General features: G+C 44.3%; 1 protein-coding gene across 1 annotated transcript; it reads left to right on the top strand.

The window, feature by feature from the left end:
- The first annotated feature begins 219 nt into the window (after positions 1 to 219).
- TCTN2 (tectonic family member 2) lies at positions 220 to 27765 on the top strand. The gene is made up of 18 exons (XM_082640331.1): positions 220 to 409; positions 584 to 691; positions 1125 to 1201; positions 2727 to 2922; positions 6128 to 6228; positions 7742 to 7932; positions 8456 to 8582; positions 10334 to 10475; positions 11782 to 11847; positions 13365 to 13499; positions 13744 to 13821; positions 18264 to 18344; positions 19324 to 19435; positions 21819 to 21925; positions 25125 to 25281; positions 26931 to 27056; positions 27207 to 27295; positions 27539 to 27765. The coding sequence occupies exons 1-18, from the start codon at positions 328 to 330 to the stop codon at positions 27658 to 27660; spliced, it is 2097 nt and encodes a 698-aa protein (XP_082496457.1). The 5' UTR covers positions 220 to 327; the 3' UTR covers positions 27661 to 27765.

The raw sequence follows: 27765 nt of genomic DNA, 5'->3' as shown, positions 1-27765 counted from the left end.
GTTGGAGGAACTCTGGCTTTTAAAATGAACGCTGTTTTCTACTTTTTCGTGATCCGTTGCGTGCAGTGAAGGCGGCCGAAGGACTTAAGGCCCGTGGGCTGGGCTGAGATGCGGCGGCTGGGTTTGAGGGCGGGCGCTCTCTGCTGCTGGCCCAATCACGGCGCGCCGCTCCGCCAGACCGGCGGCCGATTGGTGGTTGCCATAGCTCCGGGTGTTCGCTTGGCAAGATGGCGGAGAGTTAGACGGGGCCGCGTCTTGGCGTCCCCGCGCTTCCAGGCTTCTAAGCCGGGCGCGGTCCTGCCGTGCAGGCCCAGCGAGACCCCAGGCATGCGTGTGCCGCCGCCGGTCCCTCTGGTCTTGGGGCTCCTCCTTCTGCAGAGCGTCTTGAGGCCTCTGTGGGGGGACCTGGGTGCGTAAGGCGGGGCAAGGGCCTGCAGGACCGGGGCTGAGGGAGGGGACGAGGCTTTTGAGGCCAAAGCTCTCCTCCGGGAGCTGCGGAAGACCCCGCCAAAGGAAGCCACCACCCAGCGTAGGCAGGGGCTCTGCAACTATTAACTCCATTTTGTCCCTTTCTTCCCGCTAGTTTTCGTGCCTCCTGTCATCCGCATGTCTGGCCCTGCAGTCAGCGCGTCCCTGGTTGGAGGCACCGAGGATGTGACCGTGTCCCTGACCCAGCTGCGGGACGAGACGGGTAAAGAACCCGGCCCTTCCTGTGGGGAGGGAGGAGGTTGGGTCAGGTCCAGGCCGCCCAAGAAGCCTGGCCAGGGGGCATCCCCTGGGTCCTTTGCCGCTGTCCACTTCAAAGTCGGGATGGGGGACTGCTGTGGAGCGGAGGACCGAAGGACAGGTTCAGTAAAAGAAAGCTTGAAATCTTACTAGTTAGCCTTCGCTGAGCTATCCGCTGTACTTAAATGCATCACCTCATCTTCCTAATACGAACAGTAATACCTTTTAATCCGTTTAACAAATGAAGACACTGAAGTTCAGAGAGGTGGTCCCTTGTCCAAAGTCACACAGCTTGTAAAGGGTCCAATCCTAGGCTTGGAAAGGGACTCCTGACTCAGGAGTGCACCCTGTTAGTGGCTGGGCAATAGTGCCTTGAATTCTGATCTTCTCTCCCGTAGGATTCTTGCCAGTTCCCGCCTGCGGAGTGCTCAGCAATGAGACCGGAGACTGGAGTTTGACTGTCAGCCCCACTGTGGTAAGGCCAGAGGTGAAAACCTTTTGGGTAGCATCTGCGGAGGCCCACATCTAGTGTTCCTGCTGTGGTGTTCTCTCTCTTTTTTTTCTTTTTTTTGTGGTACGCGGGCCTTTCTCGTTGCGGAGCACAGGCTCCGGACGCGCAGGCTCCGCGGCATGTGGGATCTTCCCAGACCGGAACACGAACCCGTGTCCCCTGCATCGGCAGGCGGACTCTCAACCACTGCACCACCAGGGAAGCCCTCTCTCTTCTTTTTTTATTCTTTTTTTTTTTGGCTGCAACGAGCAGCTTGCGGGATCTTAGTTCCCGGACCAGGGATTGATTGAACCCGGGGCCACGGCAGTGAAAGCCTAACCACTGGAGCGCCAGGGAACTCCCCCTGCAGTGTTCTCTCTCTCTCTTTTTTTTTAAAGAACACACATTTATTTATTTATTTATCTATCTATCTGTCTGTCTTTGACTGCGTTGGGTCTTCGTTTCTGCGCGCTGGCTTTCTCTAGCTGCGGCGAGCTGGGGCTACTGTTCGTTGTGGTGCGCGGGCTTCAGTAGTTGTGGCTTGTGCACTCTATAGCGCAGGCTCAGTAGTTGTGGCACACGGGCTTAGTTGCTCTGTGGCATGTGGGATCTTCCCAGCCCAGGGATCGAACCCATGTCCCCTGCATTGGCAGGTGGATTCTTAACCTCTGCGCCACCAGGGAAGCCCTGCAGTGTTCTCTTAATCGAACAAGATAGAGCTTTCTTGGGACTTCCCTGGCGGTCCAGTGGTTAAGACTCCCGCGCTTCCACTACAGGGGGCACGGGTTAGATCCCTGGTCCAGGAACTAAGATCCCACATCCCGCGCGTTGCAAACAAGCAAACAAAGCTTTCTTAGCGCTTGAAACCACCATGAAACTGTGGACTATCAGATCTCATAGACGTCCATCCAACCCAGAGGTTCTTAGGGGTCCTTGGATGAGTTTCAAGAAGCCTGTGAACCCTCTGAAACTGTGTGTAAAATTATGTGTGTGTGCATTTTTTCTGGTGAGAGGGTTACCAGCTTCCGTCAGATTATCAAATGGATTTGTGACTCAAAAGAGCTTCATAAACCACTGATCTCACCCAACTCTTGAGCTTATGTGTAAGGACACTCAAGCCTGGAGAGATGAAATATTTTCCATTTAATGAATGTTTTATTGAGTGCCCAGTATGTGCATAGCATCAACTCCGAGATAAAGGATGAGAAAGACAAACTTTGCTTGCACCCCAGGATGATAAAAGTGCTAGACAAACTGAGTTACCTTATCAGACCTGTGTTCAGCTTTCTCTAAGCAGCCACAACTTGCTTGCTTTTATGTTCAGTTGAGGATTAGGAATCAGGGCTTTCATATTGCTGTAGGTTTACAGGGTAGAATTGAGCAGAGTGATGTCTTTCTTATGTACAGTTCTTTTGTAAAATGAACGGAGGCTGATTGCACTTTCCATTATGTGTTCCTATAGATGCCATTTTGAGTCACTATAAAAAGTACAGCAATATTTTCCTTTCAGAATTCTTTGGAAGTGACTGTGAGGTTGAAGAGGGGTCTGCCATCATGTTTGTCTAATGAGACAGATCCGTTCCCGGAGGCCCCGTGTATTGTCCAAACTCTTCTGGTTTCAGCCTCTCGTCATTCATCCTGTTTAGCACACCTGCTCGTTCAAGTGGAAATTTATGCCAACTCCTCTCTGGCCCAAAATGCATCAGGCAAGTAAAGTCTCTGACTATCAAAACGTTTACTGCAAACATATTTTTTTTCTGGCCGTGCCACGCAGCATGTGGGATCTTAGTTCCCCGACCAGGGATGGAACCCGTGCCCCCTGCAGTGGAAGCTCGGAGTCCCAACCACTGGACCACCAGGGAAGTCCCTGCAAACATTGTTTGATTGTGTGTGCCATGCAATTTGTGTGCTTCAGTCATGAGTGTGTCTTGTTTTCCTAAACTTATTTTCATTTTGTTTAATTTTCTTATTTTAAAAGTTTTCACTTTGTATTACTTTAGTTAAGATTTATTTTATCTTGGGAATTCCCTGGTGGTCCAGTGGTTAGGGCTCAGCGCTTTCACTGCCACAGGCCCGGGTTCAATCCCTGGTCAGGGAACTAAGATCCCACAAGCCGAGGCGCAGCCAAAGAGAAATAAAAAAATAAAAAAGATGTATTTTGATCTACCGTTTGTATCTCTGTAAGCCGTTTTAAATCCTTTTTGGGAGAAAGTAAAGTTTTTTTTCCTTGTATTGATTCCTGTGACTCCATCTGAAAACAAAACAGAAGGAAGGGAGAGACTGATGAATGAAAAACAGCAGATTTTCAATGAATGCTTTTGACAGCCAGCTGCCTTTCCCAGAGGCAGCTTGCTTAATTATGCTTATAGGAGCACATTTTTCTCTACAAACACAATACTAATGTACCATTTGCTGTTCTATACCTTTAAAAAGTAGTATAAGTTAGAAACTTTTTCATAGGAATGCAAGAAAGTTCCCACTCTTTTTCTATTCTTTTTAATATAATATAATTCTTATATTCTTTTTCATAGCCGCATAGCGTTCCCTTGTGTGGATACACCATTGTTTATTTGCTAAATAACCATTGTTTATTCAATTAAACGTTTTCAGCTCTTGACACTGTAACTAGTGCTACGGCGAATATCATCGTGCACAGACGTCTCTGGACATGAGAGAATGATTTTGTGTTACTCTCCCTGTTACATCACGGCAGTGTCCTAAGGACAGAAGATGTGCTGATGTTGAAGGGTCCACTTCGATAGGTGCCACCACCATGTCCCTTGTTGCCTGCGACAAACTCTAGCACCTCTTACCTTTATGGTCACCTGGGATGAAGGGAGAAGTGTTCCTCTTTAGTAGCAAAGGTCTGCCACTTTGAGACTCCCACAGTGCTGCTTTGCACGTCACATCCTGTAACTGTGGTCCTCCTTGTGGTTTTGAAAGTTTAGAAGGATTAGATAAGTTACAGTAATGACATTCAGTGGGCTACTCTGCCCTTAGTGTATTTGCTTGGAAAGATCTCCAAGATATATTGCTAAGTGCAAAAAGCAGGTGCAGATGGGTGCATATAGCATGGAATAAGAATATGTATATTTGGGCTTCCCTGGTGGCGCAGTGGTTGAGAGTCCGCCTGCCGATGCAGGGGACACGGGTTCATGCCCCGGTCCGGGAAGATCCCACATGCCGCAGAGAGGCTGGGCCCGTGAGCCATGGCCACTGGGCCTGCGCGTCCGGAGCCTGTGCTCCGCAATGGGAGAGGCCACAACAGTGAGAGGCCCGTGTACCGCAAAAAAAACAAAAAACAAAAAACAAACAAAAAAAGAATATGTATATTTATATTTGCATAAAGAAATTGTGGAGGGGGACTTCCCTGGCAGTCCAGTGGTTAGGACTCTGTGCTTCCACTGCAGGGGGCTCACCCATCCTTGGTTGGGGAACTAAGATCCCACAAGCTGTACGGTGCAGCCAAAAAAACCCAAAAAACAAAAAACCCCAAAACTGACAGGAGGGCTTAATGGTAGCTATATCACTCAAGCAAGTGACTTTTTTTCTCTTAAAAAATATGCTTGACTATATTTAGGTAATATTTCGGAATGTCTTTGTACAAATACCCAAACTTAGGAGAATTAGAGTATCTGTATATTGGTAATTATGAGATGTCCACTCTGACCCACGAAGGTATGAAAAATTTTGTACCCAGTCAGACAGAGTTCAGAACAAGAAAAAGGGTGGAAGGACAGCCAGGAGGTAAGTGGTATGCCTGGTAACAAGGAAAGTAGCAAGCAACGTGGGAGACATATAGATAGATATACAAACATCTGTCTCTATATCACATAGCAAAACCCTATTCTAAAATGCCTTGCTTATGTCACACAGGTTTGATTAAACTGAGGGTCAGACCCTTACCCTTGTGACATGGTATGTTACTCGGACCTTCTTATTCCTTATTCCTTATAGCATAGAATGTATAATAGTTGTTCTTTAGATGCTTCAGCTGTGTGTCATTGAAGTTGACTTACATAGAGTTTAAACAAATAATCGCTACATAGTTTTCCAACTATTGGTCTCTGGATTCCGAGTTAGGAGGCTGAAATGTAATATAATATATTCCTTTTCCAATCAATATAAAGATTACTGATTTCCCCCACACCTGAACTAGAATCAGGATGTGAAAATTTGGATTCACAGTGTAGTGGGACTTGAGGTTGAACGTGTAGCATAAATAAGTGTGATCTTGTGGTCAGATGGCTTCCTGATAAGCTGTCTGAAATGTCACCATGGCTTCAGTTTTATCTGCTGAAAGGGGTATTGAATTTGAAGGAGTAAATGCTTAAAATCAGTCTGTTATGAAAGGGATCGTTCAGTGTACTGAAAAATAAAAGCAGTGCATCACATTTATCTTAACTCGTAACTTTTAGTCACTTGGTTATCTTCAAGTTCAACTGTGACTTCTTTAATTCGTTTAAGTAGCATATTTTCTTCTATTTGGGCTTTTGTTGGAGGAGTAGACACAAGCCTCAGTTACGGTCTATGCATAGCTCATTTCAGGGATTCTTTTTTTTTTTTTTTTTTTTTTTTTTTTTTGCGGTACGCGGACCTCTCACTGTTGTGGCCTCTCCCGTTGCGGAGCACAGGCTCCGGACGCGCAGGCTCAGCGGCCATGGCTCACGGGCCCAGCCGCTCCGCGGCACGTGGGATCCTCCCGGACCGGGGCACGAACCCGTGTCCCCTGCATCAGCAGGCGGACTCTCAACCACTGCGCCACCAGGGAAGCCCCAGGGATTCTTTAATGTGGAATATTGGTAATTGTGGTTTGTAAAACAACGATTCAGCTTTCTTTAAATGTCAAAACTGTGGCAATGCTTCGTCAGTGTTTCACTGCTGAACTTTTCTGTTGTTTGTACCTTTCAGAGAACGTGACTGTTATTCCTAACCAGGTGTATCAGCCCCTTGGCCCTTGCCCTTGTAATTTAACAGCCGGGGCCTGTGACGTTCGCTGCTGCTGTGACCAGGTATGGTCTTTCTGATTATTGGGCACAAAAGCTGCAGCATGTTAATTATATGTCTCATGTTGTAGTTGCATCCTTGATACTTACCTATCTTACAGCTGGACGTTTGTGCCTTTTGACCACCTTCCTCCAGTTGCCCCTCTCTCCACCCACTTTTTTTTTGTTGTTGTTGTCATATCTAAGAAACCATTGGCCAATCCCGGGTCAAATACATTTTTTTTTTTTTTTTTTTTTTTTTTTTTGCTGTACGCGGGCCTCTCACTGCTGTGGCCTCTCCCGTTGCGGAGCACAGGCTCCGGACGCACAGGCTCAGCAGCCATGGCTCACGGGCCCAGCCGCTCTGTGGCATGTGGGATCTTCCGGGATCGGGGCACGAACCCGTGTCCCCTGCATCGGCAGGCGGACTCTCAACCACTGCGCCACCAGGGAAGCCCCAAATACATATTTTTAATCCTTATTTTAGATTGAAGGGGAATAAGAGATGCAAAAGAGGCACATGAACGAGGACCCCAGTCACCCCCACTTTTGGATGAGTGCAGTTATTTATGTCATGGTTGGTTTTACAAAACGGGAAAGGAGAGCTTAGGGTCTATATTGGAACACTCATACTAGCAATTGTATTTATAATAACAATCATGTTTAATTTTAAAAATACAGCACATCAAAAATCTGTTCAGGTCTCCACAGAAATGTCAACTGTATTCTCTCCCTCTTTCTTTCAGAGTGCATCACTGTGCCCTATTTCTAATTTCCTTCATGTTTGTGATATATGGTGTATATGTATACGTATAGCACCAACCACTGGAATCGTTTAGGATTCTGGGTCAGTGACATCTTCAGACAGCTTCAACTTACCTACCACTTTAGACATGATCAATTTTTAATTTGAATTGCCCTTGTTTAAAACAATCAGATCATTTACTTTTCTACCTTCAGTAAACAAGGGATTTAGAACGTATTTAACTTTTAGCTCGCTCAGTCCTTTGAGAAACAAGGAAGAATACAGATGAGTAAATGAAAGCATGAATAAAGTGACTTCTTGACATTAATTGGGTCATGATATCACGACAGTGAGAGCTTCAAGGATTCTTATGGAATATGGACTGTCTGCCCTAACTCTAAATGTCCTTAGGTTTCTCTGGGCTAGGGATTTGAATGGTGATGACAACTGAAAATTCTCCATTTGTTGTCTATTCCATATTATCTTTTCCTTTTCTCATCTTGTTTTTTTTTGTGGGTGGTATATCTTAGGTCCCCAGTTAAGATGTGATTTCCTTGAAGGTTTGAAGTTCCTGACTTGGAGGCTTGTAGGGCGCTGACTAAAATTTTAGCATGATTTTACTTCCTGTGAGCACAAAGCACCCTTAGCCTGGATGCAGGCTGTGTTTGTTTCTGCTTCCTCGGAGGGGTCCTGCTGGCCTCAAGCCGCGTGTTCATCACACTGGCCAGGAGATCCTGATGGCGGGCACGGGGGAAACTTTCCTCTTTTCACTTCTCCTTTACATCTTCTTTCCAGGAATGCTCATCAGATTTAACAGCGCTGTTCAGGGAGTCCTGTTTCCCTGGCGTGTTTGGAGGAGACGTTAATCCTCCCTTTGATCAGCTCTGCTCTGTTCAGACGGCACGTGGAGTCCCCGACTGGTTTCCGTTCCTGTGTGTGCAGCTCGCCAACTCGCCTTTCCTCGGGTACTTCTATCACGGTTCCATGTAAGTGTCCAAGGGGCTGCCCAGGAGAGGGCCATGCGCCCAGGCGACCCTAGAATATGGGTCACATCCTTCTCGGGACCTCTCCAGGGCTCCATGCTTCAATTCCTCCATTCTAGATTCAATTCTAGATTTCAGTTAGTAAGTTTATTTTGTGTTAAGTATTTGAAAGCATTGGAAAAGAAATTGAGTCACTGAATCCATTGAATCACTGAAAAGAAATTGATTGATACCACAGGTAATCAATAGTGATTCTCTGGGTTGGGGGAAAGAGTGGTGGGCTCATGGGGGACTTTAACTTTCTGTCTTTTACGTTTCTGTCTTGTTGAAATTTTACAGCAACTTTATTATTATTATTATTATTGAAGTAAAATTCATGGAACATAAAATTAACCATTAACTACTTTAAAGTGTACAGTTCAGTGGCATTTAGTGCAAATATTATTTTTATAGTTAGAAAAACAGAGAAAAAATTTAAAAGAATTGTTTTTACACGTTAGTGATGGTTTCTCTCATTGATTTGCAGTTCCTCTGGACAACACGCTTCCTTTGACATGTATTTGCATACTGATCTAAAAGACTTTTCAGACTTTGGTTACAAACAAGGAGATCCAGTTATGACTGTAGATAAGGCATATTTTACTATTCCGCAGGTAATCATTTCAATTTTAATATGCTAGAGGCTTTTCTCATTTTCCCCTTCCTCTTGTTATTTTAACTCATATTACTCTAAAAAAAATCGCTTCCTAAGTTACTTATTTTTCTCCTATGGATTTTTCAGGCACTCAACTATTTAAGGCCTCTGGATTTTATTTTTCCTTTTAATAGTCACTCTTTTTTAAAAAAATTTTAATTAATTTATTTATTTTTGGCTGTGTTGGGTCTTCGTTGCTGCGTGCGGGCTTTCTCTAGTTGCGGCAAGTGGGGGCTACTCTTTGTTGTGGTGTGCGGGCTTCTCATTGTGGTGGCTTCTCTTGTTGCGAAGACGGGCTCTAGGCACGCGGGCTTCAGTAGTTGTGGCTCGTGGGCTCTAGAGTGCAGGCTCAGTAGTTGTGGTGCAGGGGCTTAGTTGCTCCGCAGCATGGGGGATCTTCCTGGACCAGGGCTCGAACCTGTGTCCCCTGCACTGGCAGGCGGATTCTTAACCACTGTGCCCCCAGTAGTCACTCTTAAATTAATCTGTCTTTGCTAAATCTCAGAGTGAAGTTAATAAATAAAGCCAAAAGACTTTCTAGAAATTTCCATGGAAGTAACTGTCGTTTATCACTTCTATTAATTTAATAGCCAATTTCTAGTAAGCTATAAATATTAAAAATTTTTTATTTGTTTATTTTTTATTGAAATATATTTGGCTTACAATGTTGTGTTAAATATTTAATATAATATTACAGAATTTTGAAAAATATTTTAAGACTATAGAGTTTTATGTGAAATCTTTATTTTTTTTTAAGTTCAAAATTAGGAAAAAATATTTATGGGAAGAAAACATGGGAGGCTAAACCATTTTTCTTTACTATCCATAGGAATCTATTTTTATTTATTTATTTGTTTTTAAAATGCATTTATTTATTTTTGGCTGCATTGGGTCTTTGTTGCTGCACGGGGGCTTTCTCTAGTTGCAGTGAGTGGGGCTTCTCTCTTTGCGGTGTGCAGGCTTTCATTGTGGTGGCTTCTCTTATTGTGGAGCACAGGCTCTAGGCATGTGGGCTTCAGTAGTTGTGGCACGTGGGCTTCAGTCGTTGTGGCTCTTGGGCCCTAGAGCGCAGGCTCAGTAGTTGTGGCGCACGGGCCCTAGAGCGCAGGCTCAGTAGTTGTGGCGCACGGGCTTAGTTGCTCTGCGGTATGTGGGACTTTCCCGGACCAGAGCTTGAACTCGTGTCCTCTGCATTGGCTGGCAGATTCCTAACCACTGAACCACCAGGGAAGTCCCCATTTTTATTTATTTATTTTTTTGGCCTCGCCGCTCGGCTTGTGGCATCTTAGTTCCCCGACTAGGGATTGAACCCAGGCCCTCAACCGTGAAAGCGCAGAGTCCTAAACCACTGGACCATCAGGGAATTCCCAGAATCCATTTTTATGGTTTTAACAAAAATCTGGTTGTGATGAGGGAGAGAACATGAAATTGAGTGTAATCATGTTGCTGCAAAGTACATGAGGCAGCGCAGGGACTTTTCTTTAGCAACTATACTTACTGTGACCCCTCAGGAGTGGCTTCCAGACTGTGAGTAGCAAGTCAGCTAGACATTTTACTGAAGTCGGTCAGGTAGTCAATGCCCTAGCCTTTGCTGAAGCTAACCCAGCAGTAAGAGCAGGCTGCAAAAAGAGTACTTTTACAAAACACTGATCTCTCTTTTATTATTAGAAGGGAGGTCGTAAATCTGTCGGGATTTCCCCTGGCCCTCAGGTATCCCTGGCTGGGCAGTGCATGCAGGATGCCCCGGTGGCCTTCCTTCAGAATTTTGATGTTCAGTGCGTCACTAGCCTGGAGGTGTACCCAGAACGAGACAGAATCACCAACGTGAAGGTAAAGAATGGTACTATGGGAGGTAAGTGACGTTCCTTCAAAATAAGAGCACGGACCTGAGTGTTGAGATAAACTCTGATCTCACTTCTACTGGATCAACTTAGAATAATATTTCACCTGCCAACTGGGGAAGGTGTTTTCTTTGGAAAAAGTTCAGTTCCATAAGACAGCATATTGCATATCTGTTCTTTTTTTAAAAAAAATCGAGCTAAAATTCTCATAACACAGAATTAACCATGTTAATGTGTACAGTTAAATGGCATTTAGTACACGCACAGTGTTGTGCAACCATCACCTCTACCTAGTTCCAAAACATTCTCATCACCCCAGATGGAGGCCCTGCACCCATTTAACAGTTCTCCCCCTTCTCCCTCCACACTGAGCCCTGGCAGCCACTCTGTGGATTTTCCTGTTCTGGACACTTCATGTAAATGGACTCATACAATATGTGGCCTTTTGTGACTGGCTTCTTTCACTCAGCATCATGTTTTTGAGACTCATCCATGTAGCATGGATCAAAGCCTCATTCCTTTTTTTTTTAAATTTAATTTTATTTATTTTTTTATACAACAGGTTCTTATTAGTCATCAGTTTTATACACATCAGTGTATACATGTCAATCCCAATCGTCCAATTCAGCACACCACCATCCCCACCCGCCCCGCAGCTTTCCCTCCTTGGTGTCCATACGTTTGTTCTCTACATCTGTGTCTCAGCTTCTTCCCTGCAAACTGGTTCATCTGTACCATTTTTCTAAAAACCTCATTCCCTTATATGGCCAAATGATATTCCATCATACGAATATACTGCACTTTGTTACCATTTATTAGTTGATGGATATTTGGGTTGTTTCCAGCTTTTGGTTATTGTGAATAACGCTGCTGTGAACACATATGTTCAAGTGTCTGTGTGGACATACGTTCTCCTTTGCCTTGGGTAGATACCTAGCAGCGGAATTGCTGAGTCACAAGGTAATTTAACTTTCTGAGGAGCTGCCAAGCTGGTTTCTACAGTGACTGTACCAATTTACGTTCCAAACCAGCAGCGTGCTGCATATTGGTTCTTACACAAGAGTGACTCTCCAGATTATTTTCACTGACTTTTGAGATTCTCCTTCTCAGTTATAATTAGATGCCAAGAATAGCGGGATTCCCATTTGATGGCGTTTGAGGAGTTGGGGGCAGCTGGGGAGTTGGGGGGAGCTGAGTATTTGGCATACAGGGCGGGCACAGTTACCGTATTTGCTTGGCAAGCTTTCATTTTCATAGATAAATCTGATCATGTTAGGTCATGTACTCCTGTGGAAGTTCATTTATGTATCTCTTCAGGCATAGTTACACCACAAGTAATCTATGAGGAAGCAACTGACCTAGACAGATTCATCACCAATACAGGTATTTTAATGTTACACTTTTATATCATTTCTATGGGAATATATGTCATTTCTTGCAAGTAATATGTAGTCCCAGGGTAAAATACACTTTTATTGAGAATTTTAGGAGGTTCACAACCGTTAGAAAGATATCCCACTACCATTTTGCTTGTTCCTTGTTCAGTCTTGCCTTTTTGGAGTAACATCTGTGACCTGAGCCAGACCCTTCACAGTCCTGGATGACGTGGGTTCCAGGGTCCTTCCTCATTCTCAGGACTTGTGGGCCTTTACTTTTTTTTCTTTTTTTTCCTTTTTATCGGTACGCGGGCCTTTCATTCTTGCGGCCTCTCCTGTTGCGGAGCACAGGCTCCGGACGCGCAGGCTCAGCGGCCATGGCTCATGGGCCCAGCCGCTCCGCGGCATGTGGTATCTTCCCGGACCGGGGCACGAACCAGTGTCCCCTGCATCGGCAGGCGGACTCTCAACCACTGTGCCACCGGGGAAGCCCATGTGGGTTTTTTCTTAAATGTTTTTCAGAGAGTTAAAGAGTTCTTTAGGGGCTTCCCTGGTGGCGCCGTGTTTGAGAATCCGCCTGCCAATGCAGGGGACACGGGTTCGATCCCTGGTCCGGGAAGAACCCACATGCCACGGAGCAACTAAGCTCGTGTGCCACAACTACTGAGCCTGTGCTCTAGAGCCTGTGAGCCACAACTACTGAGCTGGCGTGCTGCAACTACTGAAGCCCGTGCGCCTAGAGCCCGTGCTCCACAATGAGAGAAGCCACCGCAATGAGAAGCCCGTGCACTGCAACGAAGAGTAGCCCCCGCTCGCTGCAACTAGAGAAAGCCCGCGCGCAGCAACGAAGACCCAACGCAGCCAAAAATGAATAAATAAATAAATAAAATAAATTAAAAAAAAAAAAGTTCTTTAGGACCTAGCATTTTCACTTCTTGCTTGCTCTTCTTTTTCTGATCATTAAACTTTGCATTTGTGAGGCAGCCAAATAAGGTAGGTAGAGTTTGGCCGGTATTTCCAGGACTTTTGTTTTTAATGAAGGGTGCCTACTAGTGGTTCTTTTCAACGTGCTGTAATTCTAGGACTTCTTCTTTACTTCATCGGATATTAGTACAATATAGTAGTGAACTAGACAGAAGGCCCCTGCTCTTAAAAGCTGACATTGTGTAATCTTTCATTTAACAAACATTCTTCCAAGCATGTGCTCCGCATCAAGCTATGAGCCGGGGACCAGGGATGCTGAAATGGAAAGGACAGAGCTCACTCAGGATATGGGGATGGTATAGAGAAGGTGGCTAACGCTGACTTGGGCAGAGAAATGGGGAAGGCTTCCGGAGGAAGTAATGACCCTGCTGTGTAAGGGAACTGGGTAGGCAGGGCAGGGGTGGGGTGTGGGGGGAAGGCCACCCAGGCAGAGAAAACCACCAACTTGAGCCCAAAGAAGGTCTTTATTTATTTATTTATTTTAGGTCTTTAATTTATGAAAGTATTCTACTCTTTTTTTTTTTTTTTTTTTTTTTGCAGAAACACTTTTAAGTACTGGATCAGCCCCCAGGAATGTGAATGTGGAAGAACATTATATTTTCAGATGGAATAATAATACAATCAGTGAAATAAATGTCAAAATCATTAGGGCAGAAATTAATGCCCACCAGAAAGGTAACTTTGTGGAGGACAGCGAGAATGCTTTCAGTTTAAAATATTTTCTCCTTTCTTCATGATTTTCATAATTATAACAGATTAATTCAGACCTGTTTTTCTTACTTGTATTTATGATTTAATCAGAAAACAGTATTTTTTTTTTGCATGTCAAAATGCAATTATAAGGTAAAGAAAACACTATGGGAGATAATTTCTTTTCCTAGTGACGTGGTGACATATTTTTATTTTGTTTTATTTCTAGGAATCATGACACAGAGATTTACAGTGAAATTTTTAAGCTATAACAGTGGTAATGAAAAGGAATTGTCTGGAAATCCAGGTGAGATAGTATATGTCAATCACTGATCTTACAAACATATTTTAGTTCAACACTCCTGTGCTATAACGATGATTATAAATAGCTCCAACTTTAGTTTGTGACTCTGACTTTTTTCTTTTTCTTTTGTGATACTGTATTCTTTTCCTGATAACAGCTTAATTTTTTACATAAAGTGTATATTGTAACAAGTTGTTGTAAACCTGAAACATCCTTTCTCTTTAGCTACTGGTCTTTTTTTTTTTTTTTTAATTGATGTATAGTTACAATGTTGTGTTAGTTTCTGGTGCACAGCAAAGTGACCCAGTTATACACATTTATATATACTCCCCTCATATTCTTTTCCATTATGGTCTGTCACAAGACACTGAATATAGTTCCCTGTGCTACACAGTAGGTCCCTGTTCTTTATCTATTATATATATAATAGTTTGTATCTGCTAATCTCAAACTCCTAATTTATCCCTCCCTCCCCCTCTCTTTTTTTTTGGCTGTGCTGTGCGGCCTGTGGGATCTTAGTTGCCCCACCAGGGATCGAACCCACACCCTCAGCAGTGAAAGCACGGAGTCCTAACCACTGGATCTCCAGGGAACTCTTGTCTTTTGAAAAAGAAAATAAGTCATTTAAAGTGTTGGTAAGGAGGACTTCCCCGGCGGTCCAGTGGTTAGGCCTCCACAATCTCACTGCCAGGGCCCAGATTTGATCCCTGGTTGGGTAACTAAGATCCCGCAAGCCGCACAGCATGGCCAAAAATAAAAAATGAAGTGTTGGTAAAATTAATTTTTAAAGAAATAAGCTGCAGATGATGGGTTCCTAACCTGGAATCTGTGGAGAGACTTCCCTGGGAAGTGTTACGCATTTTGTATTTACGTGCAAATATATCACCACCCGCCTTGTCATGTATTTGTTTATTTCTTTTGTTCACTGCCGCCTCCTCAGGGCCTAACCCAGTATGTGGGCTGCACTGTTCAGTACTCTAGCCACTAGCCCCATGTAGCTGCTGGGCACCTGAAACGTGGCCAGTGTCATACGTGGAAATAATAATACTTTGTATATATTGGGTGGACTAAAATACATTATTCAAATTAATTTCACCTATTTCTTTTTTAAAAATTAATTAATTAATTTTTTTGGCTGCGTTGGGTCTTCATTGCTGCGCGTGGGCTTTCTCTAGTTGTGGCAAGCCGGGGCTACTCTTTTTTTTTTTTTTTTTTTTTTTTTAGCGGTACGCGGGCCTCTCACTGCTGTGGCCTCTCCCGTTGCGGAGCACAGGCTCCGGACGCGCAGGCCCAGCGGCCACGGCTCACGGGCCCAGCCGCTCCGCGGCACGTGGGATCCTCCCGGACTGGGGCACGAACCCGCGCCCCCTGCATCGGCAGGCGGACTCCCAACCACTGCGCCACCAGGGAAGCCCCGGGGCTACTCTTCGTTGTGATGCATGGGCTTCTCTTCACAGTGGCTTCTCTTGTTGTGGAGCACGGGCTCTCGGCACGTGGGCTTCAGTAGTTGTGGCACATGGGTTCAGTAGTTGTGGCTCACGGGCTCTAGAGCGCAGGCTTAGTAGTTGTGGCGCACGGGCTTAGTTGCTCCGTGGCATGTGGGATCTTCCCAGACCAGGGCTCGAACCCATGTCCCCTGCATTGGCAGGCAGATTTTTAACCACTGCACCACCAGGGAAGTCCCTAATTTCACCTATTTCTTTTTCTCTTTTTTTAATGGGGCTACTAGAAAAAAAATTAATTTCTAAAAAATTCTAAAGATACATATTATTCTAAAATCAAATATGAGGTTTGCATTATATTTCTATGGGACAACTGTGGCTTACACCATAGTAGGTGTTCAGTAAATACTTGTTGGATAAACTTATCATTGTTTCTTAAAAAAATTTCTCCGTCCTTTTGCTATCCTTTTTTTACTTTTAAATAAGTTTTTATTTTGCATGATCTTCAATACTTATACTGATTTAATCATACATGACTCATTATATATATATATTTTTTCTTTTAAATAGGATTTTAATGTACTTATTAATGTGGAGCTTGGGATTTATCGTTGGCTTTAAAAGCGGGCTCCTGGAATTTAAGGGTTTTCATTTCACTGAGTTAATTTGACAATATTTCTGAGAAACACCATCAGAATATGTGAAAAATGTTGACACTGTCATCAAAAACGAATAAATTAAGAGCCAGAACTGATCAGGCAGTGAAACAGCTTGAATAGATACAGCCACTGTCTCTAGCGCTTTCTGAGGCAGGATGGGGTTTTCAGAGGACTATATGACATGGGCCCTGTCCTCAAGGAATTCACTCTCTCATTTGGAATGACAGCACCAAGTTACAGGAAACAACAGTGAACAATCCAAGATAATTAATAAACGGGTGAGGGACTTAGGGACAGTTACTCCAGGATTCAGAGGAGTAGAATGTTGACCGCTCTTCCAGACTTTACATCACTAAGGAGCAGTGTTGAGTGTCCAGCGCTTGCCAGGTTCTGTTCTCAGTGCTGGAGGAAAAGCAGTGAGCGAGTCAGAGCCCTGCCCCTGGCGGGTTTCCACGCTGGGCTTCGAAGAGGAGATTGCGCCTTGAGAAGCAGATAATTGGAAAGGGTGCTGGGGACAGGAATAACCTGGGGGAAGCCAAGGAGGAAGACGTGCGTGTGACATGTACGCGGGCAGGGTCGGACCTGTGGCCAGAGGGGAGGCCTCTGGTTCAGGAACGGTGGGGCGTAGTGCTGGAAACACAAACACCATGCATGAACCTCAATTGCATCCCAGTTTGTTAAAACAGCACTAAAACACGTTTTTGGAGGGAACCTAGGAGGAAATATGAGGATGAACTGGATATGGTATGATTATAAAGGATTATGATTAATTTTCTTAGGAGAAATATTGGCATCATGGTGATATAGGGGAATGTTTTTTGTTTGTTTGTTTGTTTGTTTTTCTTTTTGGCTGCACCCCTTGGCTTGTGGAATCTTAGTTCTCTGACCAGGGATTGAACCCGAGACCACGGCTGTGAAGGTGCGGAGTCCTAACCACTCGACCGCCAGGGAATTCCCTGTAGGGGAATGTTCTTAATTTGGGGAGATGTGTGATGGACGTTTTAGGGGTGAGGTGTCATGATGTCTACAACTTATTTTCATGTGTTCCTGCCCCTCCCCTCCAATGTATATATGCTTTTATAATAGATAAGACATATATGGCTAAATATTAACCGTTGTTGATTTTAGGTGGTGGCTGTATTGAGTGAGGCTCATTTTCAACTTTTCTGTACTTGTGAACTTTTTCATATTAAAAAGGTGGAGGGGCTTCCCTGGTGGCACAGTGGTTAAGAATCCGCCTGCCAATGCAGGGGACATGGGTTTGATCCCTGGTCCGGGAAGATCCCACATGCCATGGAGCAGCTAAGCCTGTGCACCACAACTACTGAACCCACGTGCCACAACTACTGAAGCCCGTGCGCCTAGAGCTCGTGCGCCGCAGCAAGAGAAACCACTGCAATGAGAAGCCCATGCACTGCAACAAAGAGTAGCCCCTGCTCACCGCAACTAGAGGAAGCCCACGCACAGCAACGAAGACCCAACGCAGCCAAAAAAATAAATAAATAAGAAAAGAAAAGCACTTGATGACATTAAAATTAAACAAACAAAAAAAAAGGTGGAAACAATAAACTGGATTACTAGGAGATGGATCGGAATAGGATCTAAATCAGATCTTGGGGTTGAATTGGTTTACTGGCACATCATTCCCTGAGAAGGTAACTTTGGTTTAAGTTTCCCTTAGGAGCCCCTGTGATAAGTGGTATTAATCACTCATCAAGTACACATGAACCAGCCTGACCAGCAGCTAATTGTTCTCCAGGGTGAGAGGTCCAAGACCAACTCCTGCCTGCTTTTCACTTTTCAGATTTTTACTTTAAAAATGTGTTCCAGGGCTTCCCTGGTGGGGCAGTGGTTGAGAGTCCGCCTGCCGGTGCAGGGGACATGGGTTCGTGCCCCGGTCCGGGAAGATCCCACATGCCGCGGAGCGGCTAGGGCCGTGAGCCATGGCCGCTGAGCCTGCGCATCCAGAGCCTGCGCGCGTCCGGAGCCTGTGCTCCACAATGGGAGAGGCCACAACAGTGAGAGGCCCGCGTACCGGAAAAAAAAAAAAAAAAATGTGTTCCAAAAAATCACACGGACATCTTTGTTTTAGAATCTGATTCAGGGACAACTGAATCACTTTGCTGTACACCTGAAACTAACACAACATAATCAACTCTACTTCAATAAAAAACAAAATAAAACCAAAAACAAATCCTTTTTCTCGAGGGTATTCTGAAAAAGCTTTGCCTGCATATTTCCTTTCACTGTGGATTCCTCCCTTCCGTTATTTGAGCTAGCGCCTGTTGCATTAAAATAGCTTTAGAGGGAAAGATGCTCACTCTCCTGCATTGTGTTTGCCTAGGTTACCAACTTGGCAAGCCTGTTCGAGCTCTAAACACCAACAGGATGGATAATGTCACGACTTTACACCTTTGGCAATCCGGTAATCTGGTTTGGTAATATGATTAGCTCTCTGGTGAACTAGAATTGGAAATATTACCATATTTTGAATCCGATTAAGGAACCAATTACTTCAAAGCCCAGTTTGTTTATTTAGCTTGGGGGTGGTTTTCCATCCTTCTGCAGCTTTCTTTTCTTTTCTTTCTTTCTTTTTTTTTTTTGTCAAAAATTCACATTGTTTGCACTCGAACTGCTGGTTTTTAGTAATAGAGATTTAAATATGAAAGTGGCTGGAGAGTCCATTGTCTTTGTAGTCATTGATTAGCCCAAGATGGTGCTAATCGGAGACATGAGAATAGTTTGCAAACTATGGAAAATCTTTGCAACGGTGGTAATTACCCACATCTGCCAGAAGGCATTAGATTTCAGGTTCAGAATAAACCCTTGATCCCTGTCTAGGTATTTCAATACAGAAAGAGCCTGTTGTTCAGCTTTCAAAAGATTAGAGTAACAATGACCTCAGTTCTCGAAAATTGGAAACTTTATTTCTTTTCTTTTTTAAAATTAATTAATTTATTTTTGGTTGCATTGGGTCTTCCTTGCTGTGTGCGGGGTTTTCTCTAGTTGCGGCAAGCAGGGGCTACACTTCGTTGCGGTGCCCGGGCTTCTCATTGTGGTGGCTTCTCTGGTTGCAGAGCACGGGCTCTAGGCACACGGGCTTAAGTAGTTGTGGCACGAGAGCTCAGTAATTGTGGCTCGCGGACTCTAGAGCTCAGGCTCAGTAGTTATGGTGCACGGGCTTAGTTGCTCTGTGGCATGTGGGATATTCGCGGACCAGGGCTCGAACCCTGGTGTCCCCTGCATTGGCAGGTGGATTCTTAACCACTGTGCCACCAGGGAAGTCCCTGGAAACTTCATTTATGCTTTTTGTTCTCTCTCTGTTTTTTAAGAAAAACTTTAACATAAATATTTTACTTACTTTTATTTTGCAAAAATAGGAGGATAATCTTTTTATTTTATAGCTGGAAGGGGTTTGTGTATATCAGCAACTTTCAAACCCATTTTATTTGGAGAAAATGCACTATCTGGGTGCCTTTTAGAAGTTGGAATTAATGAAAACTGTACTCAGCTCAGGTGAGTGTCTCACTGATGAATTTATCTACATTTTGAGTGGTTTGCTTAAATTTAATTCACATGAATACTAACGACAACATGAATGTGAAACATTTCAGTCTGAATAAAAACTTATATAAAAGTGATCGTAAATAATACAAACTTCCAATACAATTTAGAGTTGATTCAAGCATCAATATAAGTGAAAATAGACATTCTTGGGACTAAAGCTATTTCATCCATATTTATGCAAATTTCTCTGGGAAGTTTGTTCACATCGTTGGAACCCCATGTTCATAGAAATAGAAGAAGGTCTGGAGCCAAGTATAATCAGTGGTAAACATATAAAGAATTCTTAAGCTGTGTAACGTGATGTATAAAGTATTTTCCACTTAATTATCTGTGTGGCATGTAGAAAATTTATGGATATGCATATGCATTCTTTCTTTTTTAATTGAGGTAAAATTCATACAACATAATCATTTTAAAGTGAACAGTTCAGTGGCATTTAGTACATTCATAATGTTGTGCAACCACCACCTCTATTTAGTTCCAGAACACTTTCACCTCTGCAAAATGAAACCTGTATCTTTTAGTAGTCACTCCCGATTCCTCCCTCCCCTCAGCTCTGGCAACAAGCAATCTGCATTCTGTCTCTATGGATTTACCTACTCTGAATATTTCATGTAAATGGAATCATACACTATGTGACTTTTTATGTCTGGCTTCTCTCACTTAGCATCCTGTTTTTGAGGTTCATGCATGTTGCAGCATATGTCAATATGTCATTCTTTTTTTTTTTTTTGCGGTACGCGGGCCTCTCACTGTTGTGGCCTCTCCTGTTGCGGAGCTCGGACGCGCAGGCTCAGCGGCCATGGCTCACAGACCCAGCCGCTCCGCGGCATGTGGGATCTTCCTGGACCGGGGCACGAACCCGTGTCCCCTGCATCGGCAGGCGGACTCTCAACTACTGCGCCGCCGGGGAAGACCAATACGTCATTCTTTTTCATGGCTGAATTTTATTCCATTGTATGGATATACTGCATTTTGTTTATCTGTTCGTTAGTTGATGGATATTTGGGGTATTGCCACCTTTTGGCTATCATTAATAGTGCTTTGAACATTCATGTATCAGTTTTTGTTTGAATACCTGTTTTCAGTTCTTTTGGGCATATATGCAGGAATGGAATGGCTGGATCATATGGTAATTCCATGTTTAATTTTTTTGAGGAACCGCCATATTGTTTTCCACAGTGGCTGTAGCATTTTACAGTCTCACCAACAACGTAAAAGGGCTCCAGTTTCTCCACATCCTCGCCAACACTTGTTTTTTTTGGCCATGCCACTCGGCATGCGGCACCTTAGTTCCCTGACCAGGGATCGAACCCATGCCCCCTGCAGTGGAAGCATGGAGCCCTAACCACTGGACTGCCAGGGAAGGCCCCTCTCGCCAACACTTGTTATTTCCCATTTTTTGAATCATAGCCATCCTAGCAGGTGTGAAGTGGTATCTCCTATCCCAAGTGGTGCAGTTCTTTGGGGAGCAGGGAAAAGGTGGGGGGACATTGTGAAGGGAAGAAAAACTGTGGGTATACGTTACCCACGGCGGCTCCTGGTCACAGGGTGCGGGGCAGTCAGAGCCTCTCCCTTGTGGTTTGTAAGATTTGTACCCTCCAGTGACGTTACTGGAACAGAGAGGTGCCAAGTTCCAATTCTTAACCTTCACCTAATTTTATAGGTCAAAATTCTAACTAAATATTTAGGTTCCTTTTACTTTTGGGTCACTGTGTCCCATGAATTTATCCTGGTAACTTGATATGTGATCTGCCCACCTCCCAAGTTTTGTGACACTCAGAGGAGCCTGTAAACCACATGATACCAACATAAGTTACTAACATTTTAAGGCCAAAGTGAAAGATTGTTTCTGTATGTCCTCCCCTTGCTGTGTAAGTTCATCCCAGGAAGGCCCTCCAAAAGAGGTAAGACTCCCAGCCAGATCCTCTGGCAATTTTTTGTTTAGACATCCAGCAAGCACAGCCTGGACACTCTTTTTTTGTTTTTGTTTCGTTATTTTTTAACATCTGTATTGGAGTATAATTGCTTTACAATGTTGTGTTAGTTTCTGCTGTATAACAAAGTGAATCAGCTATATGTATGCATATATCCCCATATCCTCTCTCTCTTGCGTCTCCCTCCCACCCTCCCTATCCCACCCCTCTAGGTGGTCACAAAGCACGGAGCTGATCTCCCTGTGCTATGCAGCTGCTTCCCATTAGCTACCGATTTTACATTTGGTCGTGTATATATGTCCATGCCTCTCTCTCACTTCGCTGGACACTCTTTGTAAGGACTTCAGGACGAGACCTGCTGGCCATGAGCTGAGAAATGTCTTCCTCTCTTGCAGGGAGAATGCTGTTGAACTACTTGATTCATTAATCCAAGTGACTCATGTTGCAATGAGAGGCAACTCCAGTTACGACGATCTTAGTGATGGCTGGCTTGAAATAATACGTAAGTGAAAGCTGCACATGTGTAAAACGTGCACCTTGGTTGCTGTGATTACATAGTGTCAGGTGTAGTGTTACAGCCTGACCGGACAGGTTGTCTTTCTTTCCTGTGGCCCAACAGACATTTGTTTAGAGGTTAGCTTTCTGGGCAGGAGGCTTTTCATGTCTTTTACCTCTTATTCATGATGGCTTTTTTTTTTTTTTTTTTTTTAAAGAGGATACCAACTGGAAGTTCAAATCGCCCAGTTGTTTTACAAGCTAACGGTCTTTGGAAAAGGAAGTCTTAATGAAGTTTGAGGATTTTCAGTGCATGTCAGTTTGCATTCCTATTTTTGATTGCCAGGAATATGGACAATTGAGAACTGGCTTTGTGATTTACAAAAGCAATCTTGTTACCTTAAAATAAGGTGCTAGAAAACATCATGCTAAGTGAAAGAAGCCAGACCCAAAGGAGCGCATACTGTATGCTTCCATTTATATGCAGTGTCCAGAACAGGCGAATCTATAGACACAGAAAGCAGATTGGTGGTTGTTCAAGACCTGGGCTATTGGAAGGCATTGAGGGGTGACTGCTAGAGAGTACAGGGTTTCTTTCTGGGGCAATGAAAATGTTCTAAAATTGAGTCTGGTGCTGGTTGCACAACTCCATGAATATAATTAAAAACCATTGAGGGCTTCCCTGGTGGCGCAGTGGTTGAGAGTCTGCCTGCCAATGCAGGGGACACGGGTTCGTGCCCTGGTCTGGGAGGATCCCACATGCCGCGGAGCAACTGAGCCCGTGAGCCACAACCACTGAGCCTGTGTGTCTGGAGCCTGTGCTCCGCAACAAGAGAGGCCGCGATAGTGAGAGGCCTGCGCACCGCGATGAAGAGTGGCCCCCGCTTGCCACAACTAGAGAAAGCCCTCGCACAGAAACGAAGACCCAACACAGCCAAAAATAAATAAATAAATTTATAAAAAAAAAGAAAACAACCATTGAATTGTACACTTAAATAGGTGAACTATATCGTATATCTCAATAAAGGTGTTAAAAAAGAAAGAAAGAAATTAAGGTGCAGCAGAGCTAATAATAGGACGGTCACCGAGGCCTGATAAGAAGACTTGGCAGTCCAGCGCCTTTGGTGAGAGGCATCTGCTCTGAGCGTTGGGGCCACAGGGGGATGGTGTGTGAGGAGGCGCTGCACCACAGGTGGCATGTGGAACAGACTTCGCCCTGACAGGCCCAATTTCACCTCCAAATCCAGGACGTCCATCCAGTCACTGAGCTGTAGCTCACGCAGGTGGTCTAAAGTCACAGTTTGCTGTGGCTGAGCTGGAGCCACAACCCAGGCTTCCTCTTCTTCTCCTCCCAGCCAGCAGGTCTGGTAATGTTGCTCCAATTCCTCGGGGAGTCTTGAGTGTGTAAAGGCATTGAATAGAAAGAAAGCTTCTTCTCTTGGGACTTCCCTGGTGGTCCAGTGGTTAAGACTCTGCACTTCCAATGCTGGGGACGGGACACGGGTTTGGTCGGGAAACTAAGATCCCACGTGCCACCAGGTGTGGCCAAAACCAAAACCAAACAAAACAAAAAAAGTAAGAAAGCTTCTTCTTTTGCTCTCATTACTGGAGTTGCCTCTTGGGGCCTGAAAGAGCTAACTGACTCCACAGCATCCGCTTTTCTAAGTCCCCTCCTGTCCCTGTGGCTGCTGCTGGGCTCCTTGCCTCTGCCTGGCTGCAGGGAGAGCACCTCCTTGGGTTCTGTCCTCACCCTTTCCACACCCTCCAAGGTCACATCAGCTCATTAGGCTGGAATTCGTACAAAGGACCATCCAGACACATGCGTGCACTTTCCTCACCCCTTGTGATTAGGGTCTGGATCATTATGACCCCCTCTCCCCTGTCCCGTGGGGCGGCCAGGGATCACGTAATATGTCTGTGTGCTTGAGGTGCCCCGACCACTCTCTGACTCAGGCAGGGAGTCCTGCTGGCCACGATTTGCCAGTCCAGTCTGCGCTCACGTCACTAGGCGCAGAGTTAGATCCTTATTTGGAAACAGAACCCAGAGGTCTGGGCTTGTCAACCCCTTGTGAACCTCTAGGCCAGCTAGGTGGGCTGTGGAGTGCCTGAGGGATGGCGGGAAGGGGTCAGTAAAGCATCTAAGAAGTAAAAAGCATGGGAAATTTCAAGACAGAGAACCAGGGTTGGTGAGGTGGGAAATCAGAGGTGATGGCGTTTTGTTGCCTTCAAGGTGGAAGCTGTTAGCTTCTGTTTCGTGTCTAAGATTAAAATCAATCCTGATCCTGGTTGATAGAAGAGAAATGATGTTGAACACATATATCAAGGAGGAGGAAACTGGAAACAGTGTCACCAACCTTCCAAATCTCTGAAGGAACAAAGAAATCCCCTCCAGAGTTGCCATGGGACTCGCCATCCACATCCTGTAACTGACCTTGCGGTTTTTTCCCCCATAAGGGCCAGTTTTCAAGATGAATAAAATTAATCTCTTATTCAGTTTTATTCTCTTCCATTTGTATTACTGCTGTGGCAACACATCAGGAAATTGCTTTTGAACTATTTAATACGTAGTAGTAACTAAAGTTGTTAGTATGGACTTTTTTTTTTTTTTTTTTTTTCAGTTCACGGGCCTCTCACTGTTGTGGCCTCTCCCGTCGCGGAGCACAGGCTCCAGACGTGCAGGCCCAGCGGCCATGGCTCACGGGCCCAGCCGCTCCGCGGCATGTGGGATCTTCCCGGACCGGGGCACGAACCTGTGTCCCCTAGCATCAGCAGGTGGACTCTCAACCACTGCGCCACCAGGGAAGCCCTGTTAGTATGGACTTTAAATGTCTTATACAGCTTTTACTAGAATAGTGACTGCATGGGATAAGACCCATGGCATTTTACTGCAAGTATATGGTATTTCTGTTAAAACTCTGGGTGGATTTCAATGAGGAGCTTGGGAACTGAATCATGATTTAGGGTTTTATTATGTGGGTCAGGGATTTTAAAGTTCCAGTGATTGACCTAACATCCAAGGGAACAATTTGAACGCGAGGGGTAACACAGTTACAGAGTGACGTGTAACTAGGGCCTGTTAGAGATTAAAGCCTCATTCGTTGTGATTCCTGTCTAATGATATTTCCCATTTGGGGAGTATCGCAGCATTGTAGGAAAACTGTTATTCAATTATTCTTTCCAATATGCACAACTTAACATTTCTCCAGGTGCAGATGCCCCCGATGCAGGTGCAGACCCACCTGTCAGCAACGCGAGTGGCATCTGCCTGGATGTTCCCGCTCAGCTGAATATCCGCATCCTCTTCTCGGATGCTGGCGCCGTAGAAGGGTTGACTCAGCAGGAGATACTTGGCGTAGAAACAAGGTATGATCATATCGGGGATAAGTGGGGTTTAGAGACAGTAAAGTTGAGGGTGCTCCGAAGAATAGGGGAGTGCTAATTTAGAATCTGACTGGTTTATTTACAAATTGCAATGATAGCAAATGATTACATGTATAAATGGAATATGGATAAACTGTGTTTGTAATGGAAACTCATTCTCACAAGTATCCGTAAAGCTACGTATAAGGGAGTCTGCCAGGTATTTCAGGGAGTACAAAGATGAATAAGGGGCTGCTTAGTGCTCGGCATATTTTGAAATTCATGAATATCATTGGCATACTGATCAGGGAATATTGCCCAGTGGTTAGAGATTTTGGTGGCAGATGGGTGGGTTCTGCCTATTGTGGCAGAACCACAAAATCATGGCTATTCCAGTGTGAGCTGTGTGACTTTGGACAGTTACTCAACCTCTTCTGAACTGCAGTTTCCTCATCTGTAAAATGGTGATGTACCTTTACATGTCAGACCTCTATCACCTTTAAGTGACAGGGTCCCAACTGACACTGACTTAAGCAAAAGGTAGGTTTATTGGTTCAAGTTATGAAAAGTCCATACACAGTGAGTTCACGGTTCATGGTTCCCATGTGGTCAAGGGTCTTTCCTCCTTTATCTCTGGGTTCCTCTTTTCTTTGGGTGGGCTTCGTTCTCAGGGAGGTTTTCCTCAAGAGCTGGCAAAGGTGAACACCAGCAAATCCAGGCTTATACCAATTTAGCAAGTCCAGGGAATTCCCTAGAGATTCAGTGGTTAGGGAAAAAAAAAAAAGAAAGCTCTTCCAGTTTAGCAAGTCCAATGGATGGAGGGTGCCTCCGTTCCCCATCTTTCTCAAAAATGTTCTGGGAAGACTTTTATTGGTCCAGTTTCGGTCATGTGCTCCTTTCTGAACCAATTACTATGGCCAGGGGCATAGCTCTGATTGGCCAGGTGCAGGTGATGGGCACATCCCTAGGTTCAGGTGGGTCCCTTCTTGTCCACTCAACTGAGAGTGGGGAAGGGGTAGTTCTGCCGGGGAAAACTGGGGTGCAGTTACTAGAAGAAAGGCAAAGGGATGCTGGGTAGGCAGAAATAACATGGACAAAGCCCTTAAAAATCACTAGCTGTTACTACTGTCGTTATTATTCTTACTATTATTATAATATTGTTTGAAACAGACAAGTGATAAAACAAATGAATTTTAAAAGCACCAGATGAAATGAGTTGAGCGGGGAGGAGAGATGAAACACAATTGGCAAAATGCTGGCAGCTGTTGCAGCCTGTGGTTAGGCCATGAGGGTTCATCATACAACTGTCTCTGCTTGTCGGTGCATTTGGAAATGTATATAATACAAAGGGGGAAAAATAGCACCCGTAGAATGGGAGACTTCTTTAGGAGAATCTTAGCTCATATTGTTGTTGTGTCAGTTACCTGATGTTCTTTTCTTTTTTTAAAAATCTTTATTGAATTTGTTACAGTATTGCTTCTGTTTTATGTTTTGGTTTTTTGGCTGCAAGGCAAGTGGGATCTTAGCACCCGCACCCCCCTGTATTGGAAGGCAAAGTCTTAACCACTGGACCACCAGGGAAGTCCCCCGATGTTCTTAACAGACCAGAAACAAGCGGTGGATTTGTTGTCTGCTTAACCTTTTCCTCCCAGGTTCTCCGCGGTGACCTGGCAGTTCCAGTGTGGGCTGACTTGTGAGGATGAGGTCAACCTTTTCCCCATCAGTGCATCTGTCCAGTTTATTAAGATACCTGCACAGTTACCCCGTCCACTTACAAGGTAATACAGTTGCTGACCTAAGTGACATTAGTAAGAAGCAGAAAAATGTATGTTCCAAAATAAGTTTATTTCTTTAATTAGGTTTTGATGCTTCTCATCAAAAGCATGTGCTTTGCTGTAGCTACTGTAACTTCCTAAAATGTTTTGTAGATTCCAGATCAATTTTACAGAGTACAACTGTAACAGAAATGAGGTTTGTTGGCCGCAACTTCTATATCCACTGACCCAGTATTATCAAGGTAGGGTAAAGCACATTTCTGAAATGGTTATCATTATGTTATGTCAATTAAACAACTTAAAAAAAAGTGTAAATGTCACAGAAAACGTAAAACATATAGCAAAGCTTTAAAAAGAAAACATTTACTGATCATGTTGCCACTTACAAAGGATCACTATTTATGCTTTGGCTTATTTCCACCTAAATAATTACCCAAAAAGTTAAGAAATAGGAACGTTGCTTAATTTGATTCATTGTCTTGCAGGGGAGCCTTATTCTCAGTGTGTTGCCAAGAGCTTACTGTTGGCATCCTTCATCATGTTAGCGGTGTTCCTTAGTAACCCCTGGACTGGAGTATGCAAAACGTGGAATTCAGCTACCATCTGACCTCTTACAGATCATCAGCTTTTACTTCAGGGGTTTGTTATCCTCCTGTGTGCTTCTCTATAAAATCTTAATAAATGCAATGTTTTCTTTTTATAGAAGATTTTA

The sequence above is a fragment of the Mesoplodon mirus genome (genome assembly GCF_964341445.2).
Source record: "Mesoplodon mirus genome assembly, chromosome: 13".
Taxonomy (NCBI): Eukaryota; Metazoa; Chordata; class Mammalia; order Artiodactyla; family Ziphiidae; genus Mesoplodon; species Mesoplodon mirus.
This window is presented reverse-complemented; position numbering and strand designations above follow the sequence as displayed.